General features: G+C 42.0%; 1 protein-coding gene across 1 annotated transcript in view; it reads left to right on the top strand.

The window, feature by feature from the left end:
- Window positions 1–11,396: 11,396 nt before the first annotated feature.
- LOC310996952 (actin-binding LIM protein 3-like) overlaps window positions 11,397–12,710 on the top strand; it is a gene marked incomplete at both ends in the record, with an annotated part of 47,548 nt that continues 46,234 nt past the window's right edge. The window contains one exon of the mRNA XM_083986501.1: window positions 11,397–11,415. Within this exon, the coding sequence (XP_083842627.1) occupies window positions 11,397–11,415 (19 nt within the window). The remainder of the gene's footprint in view (window positions 11,416–12,710) is intronic.

Genomic DNA, 12,710 nt, shown 5'->3' with positions numbered 1-12,710 from the left:
TACAACACAAACTTTAGTTCTTTTAGATCTCTCTTTTTTTTTGTATATTTTCACCCTTTTTCTCTTCTGTTTTCCATTCAATCCATAATACACACTAATATAAACACCTCAAAAGTGAAAAGCTGTAAAACAAAAAATTAAAAAAATATGCCTTGAGAAATATGAGATTGCCTGCCCCTGTATTGAGCGGTTTATCCAAGCAGCGGGACCAATCTATATTGCCGCCACGGTGCTGTGCACAAACATCCTGTGGATGAAAAGTACCGATAAGCAGCATAAGATAAGATGTATTTTTCACCTGCAGTATCACAGCGGAATTCGGTTTATACGACTTATCCTGATGCTGATGTTTTCATCAGCTAAACACATTGCCGGGCAGAACAAACCGTCTGCAGAGCCACATTCGTTTCATCTCACCCGTTTGTCACCACCTAAGCCCCAAAACATTTCACGCACACTGTGCATGCATCCGCAGCAGGATAACACAACAATAATTAATCTCATTTGAAGTGAGCAAATGTCCTCGAGGAAAAAACACATCACCCACCTCAGCTGGGCTTTTGGTGAGGCTTTTTGTTCTTTCTCAGAGAGGCCCGGGCTGCTCTGCATATCCTGTGGATAATGTGCATCTGGACCACTGAGACCATACTGTACTGTTCCATGCTGCTACATCCTACAACAACTCATCTGGCCTTTTTCACACCTCATCCTTCCTGTGCAGAGATGTGACAATGGCTGTGGACCGCACAGAAAAGAACTTTCCTGCTACCTTGACCCAAATAAAGTCATAGTCACGTATGGGCAGACTAATGACCTTCAGATATCAGTGCCACTCCAAGATAAACGTTATTGGTGTCATTAACCTTTGATCAGTTTTGACTGTAGCATGGAAGGGTTTGCTGTGTTGAAACGTAGGAGCCAGTTTCTGCCTCTGAGTTACACTGTTTATGGGGGTTATGTTTTGAATGCAGGATTTTCTTTTTTTTAAGTATATTGTTTGGGGCTTTTTAGCCTTTAATGGACAGGAGAGTTGAGAGAGAGACAGGAAAATGGGAGGCAGAGAGGGGGGGAATGACACGCAGGATAGGGCCGCTCGACGTGGGATTCAAACCGGGGCCACCTGCAGTAAGGACTATTGTCTCAACCAGGGCCGTTGTATAGGGGAGAAAGGTGATGATAATTCTAGGGGTCCAACGCCGAGTAGGGCCCACAAAAACCCCAGTAGTCTAATCTTTGTATGAATTATTCTGCATAAGACCCTGACTAATACTCATAGTAATGCTGCATTAGCATCAAAACAAAGTAGGCTAAATAAAAAATGATAATACATACATAGTCTAAGAAAAAAAGTGGAAAAATCAGGGGCCCACTTTAGTATTCTTTCAGGGGCCCAGAATTCCTAGCAACGGCCCTGGTCTCAACACATGGGGCGGGTGCCCTACCAACTGGGCTAAACACTGCCCCGAATGCAGGACTTTCAATAATAATTGTGCTTTTATTTTGGTAAAAGATCAGAAGACTTCCTCCACCACTTCAGAGGGGCATTGCTTTCATTAGTTGAGCTGTGTTTTGCAACACCTAAAAGGGAACTTGAGTGCAAAAGTTTAAATCCTTCGAAATACTCCGAACATGCAATCATTTTTCCACTTTCCCCTTTCATCTCTTTCTTTTCCTCCAGGCTCTCTCCTCTTACACCATGTTTATGTATCTTTACAGCTCCAGCGTCACCTCTGCCCGGCTGAGAGCTGTTTTGACAGATGTGATGACTGGAGGGGTCAGACAAGGCGGCGAGAATAATTCAGGGTCATAACCACTTAATCACTTTTTCAGCTGACCTACAAGTGTACGTACAACGTTATATGGGCCACATCTCATGGGTTTCTGGTTTCTGTGCGTGCGCACGCGTGTGTGTGTGTGTGTGTGTGTGTGTGTGTGTGTGTAAGGCGTTGACAGATTTGCTTCTTACAGATCAGGACTCAGGCACAGGAACACAGAGGTAAACACTCTTTCAGCCAGTCAGCACCTTCCCTTCCCTGCTCCCTCTGTTTTATCTCTCATCATATCACTATACTGTCGCTCTTCCTCCTCCTCTCTTTCCATCCCTCGCTCTGTCATTTCATCTCCTTTTCGTGACACTCTTTCTACTTTCGCTCATCACTCTCCCCTCTTTCATCTCCTCTTCCTTCTCATCCATAACCCACTCTCTTCCCCCCCTCATCACTCTCTTTCTGTGTTTCCTTCATTGTCTCCCCCTTGTGTAGCTCTTGAACGCTGCAGCTCATCTTTCATCTGCCCTCATTTTCCCCTCTCACGCTGTACTTTTATCCGTGTCCTTTCTCCCCACTTGTGTCATTTGTCACTACCTTTGAAGCACCATTTACAAACAATCCACAGCAGGTTTTTTTTTGCCTCTTCTGGCTCAGCAGATGCATCAAGTGGTTTTGAATCACACCATTCTTCTTTTCAGTGGCTTTAGAAGAGGCTGTTCTAACCCAAGATTAATTCATTCTTTTTACATCGTAACCCGCTGCTTTACACATTTTAAAGTCTATCATTAAGGTCAGGGAGGATTCCTCCAGTAGCCCAGAGCACTGTTATTTTATTATTAAAGGGGTACTCCAGTGCAAGTATAGCACTTTCATAGATTTGGAGTTGTTGCAGGACACAGATTTCAACATCAAAAGTTAAGTGCTCTGCCTCACTGAATGTAGACTATTTTATATCATGTGCAGAGTTCTCCTACGTTTTCCATTACCTTGCTTTATGGTTGTTACTGTTTTCAAAATCCCCACCCTCCATTATGTGAGACAGCCATCTCTAAACAAACAACCTACACACTGAAAATGCCAGGTTTATGTTTATTACACAATCCACGTACAGTATGTCCTCTTCTGGTTTATTGATGCATTTTCTTTTGCAGGGAATTAACTTGTTTAATGACGGTGTTCATCCCCGCATGTGTAAATATCCCACCAAAGTTTTAACATTTTACAGTAACACAACTTTATATGGTCGTCATTGCCCATACATTTTTTCCCACCATAACAAAACGATACTAGTTGCAGCCAGACTCTAGTGCTGTGTGTCAGAAAGAGTGAAGTAGCAAAGGCTGAGGCAACCACTGATGGCACTAAAAAGACAGTACTGGCACTGGGAATAAACTGTTGTCTCCCATGTTGGGTCACCTTGTCCTCTGTAGCCTATATAGCTCTGAAACACCTGCTTGACATCCTCTAATTTTCCCTTTAATATTTTTCATGGCCACTACAGGGCTGTGTCCCTTAGGTTTGACTTGGGGAATAGGTCATCTGAGATAAATTGTTGAAATGACAAATTCTGCTGTTTGTCTTTGTCTCATGAGTGGGTTTCATTATCAGTCAGAAATCCATATCCATATCCATTCAAATCATAGCAGGTACATTTTTGGGGTGCCTCTGACATAACAGTGACATGATGACAGATAGGCTATTAACCTAACCTACTTTCACTCATAGTTACATTCTATTTTTTTTATTCTGAGGTTCAACAGTAATGGCAGTTTAACTGTCTGATAGACATCTTTCATTGTGTTGTGCATTTTTATGTTTTGTATCTTTTAAAAGACATGCTCATTTCAGTTCATGAGGTATTTTTAAAAATTCAATAAATAAGACAGAATGACAATCATAAGTAATTTGATTTAAAATAATCAGTGTAAGTAAATATAATTTTACTTGTGAACAACTAACCCTAATCTTGATGTAAGGTTTATTTTATTTTGAAAGGTCACAGGTCACATGACTAAAGTTTTGTGGCATTGTGGGTCAAAGGAACTTCCTGGAAACGCGGCTGATATGAATGCGGTGGAGGTCGAGATGGGATCTACATCTACACAGTTACCTTTCCTGCACCTGCTTCAAGAGGCGCACACGGTAATTAGCCTATGTGTAGCTATTTCATTCACCTGCTTGATAAGGAAATATGTCTTTAATGCGAGTGACTTATGTTAACATGGTTTATTAACGATGCACATTGGAAAAATAATGCATTGCAAAAACATAACTGTTACGTTTTTTTGTTTTTGTTTTTTTTGTAGTTTTCACGGTGATCTATGGTGTTATCTGACACATGAAACATCAGTAGGCCTATGAAGCGTCTGTTGGACCAGTGGAGCTACAGGTGGGTTGTATCTTCTCAGTCAGAAAAAAATGACAGCATGAGATCTTCAGTAATATAAAATAGGAAACTCCACACACTGGGAAAAGTAGAAAAAACGATTGTTTGGACTTCTTGGTTGCCTATAGCGACAACTGCCAACCATGTCAACCATGTAAGAGACTGTGTCGCTTTCCAGAGTTAATATGATAAATTATAGTAATAATACATTTTACATAGCACTTTTCTAAACACAGTTACAAAGTATTTTACACTCAAGCATTAAAAAATATAAAACAGTAGTAGAACAAATACAGTAAAAATACAAATACACTGTTAAGTAAAATCAGGAAATGCCCATGGGAAAAAATATATGGTCTCCAGGGACCAGTTGTGAAGAGCCGTGAAAGTAAGCAGTAAATTCTTAGTTCCAGGATGTTTTGATTAACACGTGACAAAAGGCTGTTACAGTAATCAAGTCGAGTTAAAAACTGGGTCAGGCAGTTATTTAACTCATCTGAATCTTTAAACTCAACTTATATTATGTGCATGCACCTAATAGACAAACCATCTGACCCAAGTCACCTTCCGGGTTTGTCTCGCCTGTCGCTCTCTGCGGTAGACACTAGAGAAAGAGACATTTTCAGCGCTGCTCTGATCTTTTACTGCACCCGGAGGCTCAGAGAGTTCCTGTCAGTCCAAACACAGCTGCTCCAGCTTCTTTGGATAAGAACCAAAGCTGCAAAAAAAAGAAAAAAAGAAACTGGCTCCACACCCAGGTTCGAAGGATGTGAGAGAGGGAAGCGGCAGTTAGCCAAGAGGGATGTTGTCTAATCTACTACAACAGTAAACCTCAGTGCCACAGCGATACTGTGTGTTTCAAACAGGCGCTTTAGGCTTTAAGAAATTCAGCTTTCATCCATTAGGAGTTGAGTTATTTGACTCCTGCACCTTGAATGTTCTTCACTGTTATCACAGTCAACAGAAGAAACCCTCTAGTCTGTACAGTGGAACAACACAGAACAACATGAGTTCTAGCTGAGAGATGGTTATGATAATACCCATCTGATATGACAAAACACACACACACACACACACATACAGAAAGAGAGAGAGAGAACGCCCTGAGGTGACTTTACCATGACTCGTCGTGGGAGAGTTGAAATGGCAAAAACACCGTCTTTTCATTGTCTGTGTGTAGATCTGTAGACATGAGGTGTGGTTTATCTTTTTTGTTTAAAGAGTGAATATTAATACGTTCTGATTTATATGACATACTTTCATGTCCTGCAGCTATAAATCTTGAGTTTTTGGGGCGTGTGTTGTGACCTTTGGCCTCAAAATTCTGATTTATCAACAATAAATCTGGACTGTAAAGAACAGGTCCCTGACATGAAGAGCCCATTTGTGACCCTCTACCCATAGGAAGCGGGGGTAGATCTGTAATTATACAAACACACACGCATACTAGTGACCTCACCTTCACCCTCTCCTATTTCCTGACTCGCTGACACACCCAGAAATTCACTCGACGTGGACCAGGACCTCTGATGCTTATAGTCAAACTGGATTTTTGTCTTCAGATGGGAGGAGAGTCAGACGGTGTGACTTTATGTACAGACTTAAAACAATGTGGCATAGAAATGCAGATCTATAATTATATTATTGCGCCAACATGAGGGATGTCTGTGGACCGAGCAGCGTCCATCTGTCTGTACAGTCTGAGTGACAGCACACTTTACTACATCTGTAGGTGTGATGTGGTCCCAGTTAGGGAAACTGTATAAACGCACTGTAGCATTTAACTTCATCAGACCAAGTATGATGAGGCAAAACATGGATGAATGATGTTGCATGTGTCACTGGGCCAGGGGAAGCCTGCATCATTTATGAGGAACAATGTATTTATGGGACCTTAATGGACCTTAATTGTTTGAATACATGTGTTTTTTTGTCCTTGAATTGGCCTCAAATGCTGACTAATGACATCTATTTTAGACCAGAGGAGTCATTGTAAAAATAAAAGTCTTTAACTTGATCCTGAATTAATCTGTCCTTTGATATCAATGGGGGTCAAAGGTTACAAAGCTTAAAACTGCTCTAATCTATCATTTTCTATCTTTGAATGTAATCAGACTGAAATTCCTCTCAGCTTGATGGAGCTGTGTTTTATACTTTTGTTATTTAGGGTTCTCTGTAAGGGTGACCTCTGACTATTTGTTTTGAATTAATCAATTGACTATTTTATTGAATTTTTGATGAAATAGTTGCAAACTCTAATGATGCACTGGCAAAGGTCAACGACCTCTGATTATGGCCTAAACATTGGTTACAACACTCACTGATTGTAAATTATAGCCAGAGATGACTTAATAGCTTAATGAGATTATTTATCAGCTACAGATCTTAGAAAGAATTTACGACACTTACTGACTGTATATATTTCGCATTTGTGTTGTTTCTTACCTGTTGATCCCTTTGGGACACTGTGGTCAGCGATACGAACCCAAATCAAAGACAATGTCGCTCCGTGTCAGCTGGACGTGCTCAGCTTTTGTTTTGGTAATGATTTTATTTTCAGTTAGTTAGTTGAGCTTAACTTGTATTGATATTATTACCTTTGATTTATATTGTGGCTACACCACATTATAATGACAATAAGTAACAAAAAGCGTGGTCCAGGTTCCTGACAGACTCCCTGCAGTGGTATTCACAGCCTGGTGTGAGGCCAGATTTCCTATAAAGCCTGCACTTCTTGTCCAAGGGGATATGGCCACTTGTTTCCCTCGGAAACAAGTGGCCATATCCTTCGCACAACACACTGTGTATGTTTATTTTATCTTTCTGTCTGCAGCACCACCAACCTCCGCCCTACCGTAATCTCCTTTATCCTAAGTGGGAAGCCAAGTGATTTAAGGATTTGCCCTTGATGGTGTCCCACTATATTTGTACCAGCTCGACTGAACAGGCCGAGGAACTCTTTTGTCCCTCAGTCTGTCAAATTGTTAAATCAGAGTTTGGGCTCTAAGTAGGCTGCAGGTTCATGTACAGACTGAGCACTGGGGGTTGCACCAAAGACACTTTGTAATGTTGGATTTATGTTGTGAATAGAATTAGGATGTAGTTTGTGTTTTGTTTAAATGTTACGTTTCTGTTATTTTGTTATTTATGTGAAACTTTGGACGTCATGGGACGTAAGACAAATTTCAGAGTGATCTGACAATAAAGTGCTATCTTATCTTATCTTATCTTATCTTATCTTATCTTACCATGTCTATCTTAGCTGGTAGCCCAAGCCCACAGTGTACGATATAGCACAGAGCCGGACGTTCAGTCTGTCTTCGCTCACACTCCCATCAGAAAGCGGCAGCGGTGTAGCATGTGGTTGCTGCCATATTTTGTTCCCCATTTTCAAAACACCATTTTTCAAACATGTACACAAACTGTACTCGGTCAGCAGTTCACGCTATCTTTAGTAATCTCTCACCATTTCAACTTCCCCAGTGCCAGTGTCACTTCGCCTTTTCCCAGACACCCTCTGTCTTCTATTGTAGAAATACTCAAATGATGACTGTGAAGAATCAGGGAGGTATTTTACCTAATAACAACAAAATGCTTTATTTTAGGGAGTATTTGAAAACAGATGCTGTTTGTGCCGCTGCACTGCAAACTTCAGGTCCTAATCCAGATAAGGTAAAAAAAAAAAAAAAAAACACGACATAAACACAGTTCAGTAAAACACAGTGCTGTAAAAGGACACTGCTTTTTTGAAGCAGTTCTCCATTGTGTTCCAAATGCTTTTAAATAGGCAGTCTGACTTTACAATGGCTCATTAATCACACCTGAACGTCTCCACAGACACACACAGTGGAACTAATGTTTACAACAAAAGCAGATTAAAACCATTACACACACCGTTGCCCAGAATTTTAGAAGCTCTGTTGTGAAATGTTTTGCAAATCTATCTTCACTGTTGAAATGAAGAGGATTTGTTCTATTTGTTTTCCATTTTGGAACAAAGCTGTGTTTAAACATTTCTCTTCTCGTGCACAACCATCAGTAGGAGGCATTAGGAAGTGTCAGTGGTCGGTTTTCACAGGAAGTACCCTGAACATTGTTTTCAATTACAGGGAAGTGAGCCGGACAGACTGAAAGGTAATTGTATAAACATGTTTTTGTGTAGGAGGGCTGTTGTGTGCAGGAGGGAAGAAATCTTACTGCAAACTGTTCAAATTTATAACCAAAGAAAAATACATAGAATATGAAAAAATGGAAGAAAGAAAGTTCATATATGAAATGTTTTATTCAAAAATGTATAGTAAGGACACAAACTGATGCGCCTTTGATAATTTTCCTCTAATTAGAATATATTATATTATTTAGATATTATGGTGGTTCATTTGTATCTGACACAGGTGACACCACTACATTACCCACAATGCATCTCATTCAATACATACCAATATTTCTTTTCTTTTCTTTTTTTCCAGTGATCTAGTAGTTAGGATTTTGAAATTTAACTCAAGGGACACAATACTGTTACACAGCCGCAGCCTACAGACTTAGTGCTGCCAAGGCTATTGTTCAAACAAACACCGCCACCTATTGGTGTTTCTTTGTAGCTGCAGCTAATGGGCTCATTTTAGCCATTGGGGCTGAATCTTAAGGTTATTAACATCTACTTCAAACTGTATGTGTTTATCCAGCTGTTCATGGGATCAGATAAAAAACATGTATGGAAGTACAGTGACTGATAATATCATGTTTCATGCAGAATGAGCTGCTGAGAACTTTAAATCTGCTTCTTCACTGTCTTGACACCCTCCTCATTTAACAGTTTGGATTCTTTAACATTCTTTAACATTAATGGAAGACCTTAAGAGGACTTGACTATGCTATTTTTTTTTTTTTTTTTTTTACCGTAATTAAACAGCTTTGGAGTAATTGTGATGATTTAATAAATGGCTTAACTTGTTAAGAGGGAGAATGGAGGCTCTCTGCCTTCCACCTATAGCGTGACACTTATTGCGTTTCTTGGTTGAAAAACAACTTCAGACCTGAGCTTCCGCCCTGGTGTCCCAGCTCTCGTCTTTGCGAAACCTGTAATCTCTTATGACAGATTAAACTACCACGCTATTAGTTTCTTTCTCACTGCTTCTTTGTAATGGCCAGGAGAGGGTTAGCAAAACAGCGGAAAAGCGAATGGACTTGCATAGTTCCCCTTTAAATGGTATTGAAGCTACATTGTAAACCACTTATATTCATGTTCACATTCTGTATTCTTTCTTCTGCTGGATGAAATGGATGTAGACACAGACAATGTACACTGTCCTGTAATAGAATATGAGTCAGCTTGACTCATAATCTTGTTTTAATATGAAAGTGATATCATTGTAGTTAAAATAAATGACTGTAAACTCAATATTTATACTTTTAAATGCAGTTAAACTGCAGAAGTTTCATGGGAACATATTGATAGTAAAAAGGCACTGTTCAGGATCACAAATCTGACCAGACCAATATCAAGACCACAGGAGCTGCAATTTTTTTTGATGAATGAATTTTGAGGAAGACGTTTCACCTCTCATCCAAGAGGATTCATCAGTTCATGCTCGCATCTGACCAGGCTGGGACTGGTCCAACTATCTGGTGTGGAGACCCAGGTATTTAACCTCTGGGAGGGGCTTTCACAAGGCTGATGATGAAAGCCCCTCCCAGAGGTTAAATACCTGGGTCTCCACACCAGATCAGGTCAGATGCAAGCATGAACTGATGAAGCCTCTTGGATGAGAGGTGAAACGTCTTCCTAGACAAATTACCAAGTCCAGTTGCTTTCGACTTGTTTTTTGCATACAGCTGTTAGAATGTGCAGCTCACGTTGAATCTGTACATTTCAGATACTCTCAAAGGTCCACATACTTTCACTGATAGTAGGCTAACAAACAACTGTCCCAGGGCCTTTGACCCCAAAAAGCCCTGCTTGATCCTATCAATATGTTTGGTAATTTCATCACTTGTAGATTTGTGAGTCACACAGACCGCAGTCTAACTGATCCATTACGCGGGCACTGGTTGGTTTTTGTGTCCTCTGCTCACATTAGGAGGCAACAAGGTGCATTCACAAAGCACAAACAGTGGGTGGATGTGGTGGGAGGTCAACAGGGGCACAGACGACTGTGGGTTTTGTCTGTGGGCCCCACAGCCATCAACACTGAATAATGAAGCAACTAGAAAATGACTCTGTGAAACCCCTATGACGACTTACAGTTAAGGTCTCATTTTCTGTAATACACCTGTGATTATTTTGATTCAGGGCAGCAGTTTGTGAGATAAAAAAAAAATTGCTTATTGTAATGACACAGTCCCAATAGGAAGAGTGTGATTATTATGGGAATATTAAAGTGACATTATGAGATAATAAAAATAGCAGACAGGATTAAAGTGGTACACACTCAGGCCGGCGTCACCTGACTGCTGAGAGCCGTTGACACACTTACAGAGATATTACACAGACCCCACACAGGAGCGACAAACTCTAAACCACCTCCACAGTGGAGCTCAGTGTGGGGCTGTACGAGGCCTGGCTGCTGCTGCTGCCGCTGCTGTTTGATGTTCGGCCGCTGTTCGGCGCTCTGGCACCGCGTCAGCAGCCCGTCCCAGCCCGATGACAGACGCTCTGACAGCACCTGATCGCTGAACCCCCTCCTCCTCCACCCCTCCTCCCCTCCCTCACTCCACCAGAAACTCACCATCCAGCGTTTTCAGTCTCCACGCCGGAGCGCACACACACACACAGACAGAGGCATGCGGGCGTCCACGGGAGCGCACTGACTGTCCAGGACCACGGAGGAATGGACTCCCCTGCGCGCGACCAGAGGACCGCTGAGGGGGTTTACCGGGTGGGAGAAGGAGAAGGAGCAGGAGCTGAAGGCGTGAAGAGGAGGAGGAAGAGGAGGATGATGGTGATGGTGGTGGTGGTGGTGCCAGTGTCAGTTTCGATTTAATTCCTCAGCCCGGCTGCTTTTTCAGCGCAGGGTGGAAGAGGTGCAGCGCAGTCCGCCGTCTGCCACTCATAATCCTCTTGCCGGCCGGGAGGAGCAGGGAGGGAAAGCCCCGTCCAGACTGAGACAGGGAGAGGGAGGGAGAGTTGAAGTCGGGCCGGGATAGAGGGAGAGAGTTGACGGGAGGGCTCGGTCACATCACCGGCTGCTGGAAACCTGAAGTTCAGTCCCAGAGACTGAGGATCATCCAAGCCTCACATCATGAGTGGACCGACTAACGGTGAGCAACGTGCGCTCTGTGTGTATGTGTGTGCGTGTTTGAAGTGTGCACGTGCAGGATGATGGGGGGATGCGTGGGTCTTCATATATGTGAGTGTGTTGGTGTTCCTGCCTGATCAATAAGGCAGCGTCCTGGGAGGGTTTAACCAGAAGTAGACATAAACAGCCCCTTCGCTGAGGTTATCGATCACTGAGCCACTTATTGACACTGTATTTCATCATGTCATTATCCAGCTCCTGGTCAGAGGAGGCTGGGAACAGGTTCCTGGTTGTGTATCGATGGCTGACAAGGTTCACTGTTCTCATGACTGTCACTTGTATTGATGAAGGTTTCTGTGGTTTTGACAGCAAACAGGGATTCCTCCACTCAGGAAATTCACACACTTACATGACCCAATCAATTTCACTGAAAGCAAAACATCTTTTTTTTTTTTTTTTTTAGAAAAGGCGTCTGTGATCATTAATACTCAAGTAAGATTTGTCTGTAAAGCTAGAAGACCAAAGAGCTTGTCCTTGGTTGACACTGTGCTGGTTGTGTATTCAAATGCCACAACACCTAAACACAGATGCACATGTGAAACCACTAAATCCCAAAAATGTCCCCCCCCCCCCCCCCCAAAAAAAGAAAAGAAAACCACAGTGTCTCTGCAGACCAGCTGCTCAGTTTTCTACCAACACCAACAGAAGGTTTTTCAGATATTTATATTTCCTGGCTCTGGCTGAGCTGCAGTGCCATTAAATTAGGAGCATGTCAGCGCAGCAGAGGGGCCCTGCATGGCTGAGCCAGTGTCACCCCAAAAACCAGCCGCCCATAGAAAGGAAGGGGATTATCTTTTGGCTGACTGGCTTGGTTGACACCAAGGGAGATCTTATTGGTTTTTATCCAGGCTGTTTATCCACAAGGTCAAAGGTCAGAATGAAGATGTGTTGCTGTCAAACAGTGCAGAATAAATGGTTTATTTGGCTTTGAGGCCACTTGAGGAAGAATTGTGGGGAAAAGGTGGGATTAAATTCATTTTTTTACCTTTTTTTTGTTGTGGAATATCTGATCAGTGGGATCTGAGATGTTCCCCACAGCCGTCTGAGCATTAGATGTTTCAAAGTCAGGCAGAAATACACAATGACATGCAGCAGCATCGATCACTGCACAGATCGTGTCACATTGATCATTTATCGACATGTGGTTATCAGCAGCAGCAGGTGTTTGGAAGTTGTAGATCAGTGGTTTCGAACCTGTACTTTGAGATGATGAATCTAACGGGTATCCAGATGATTAACAGTTTCATTTTTTTGTTT

This window comes from Trachurus trachurus, assembly GCF_905171665.1.
Source record: "Trachurus trachurus genome assembly, chromosome: 14".
Taxonomy (NCBI): domain Eukaryota; kingdom Metazoa; phylum Chordata; class Actinopteri; order Carangiformes; family Carangidae; genus Trachurus; species Trachurus trachurus.
This window is presented reverse-complemented; position numbering and strand designations above follow the sequence as displayed.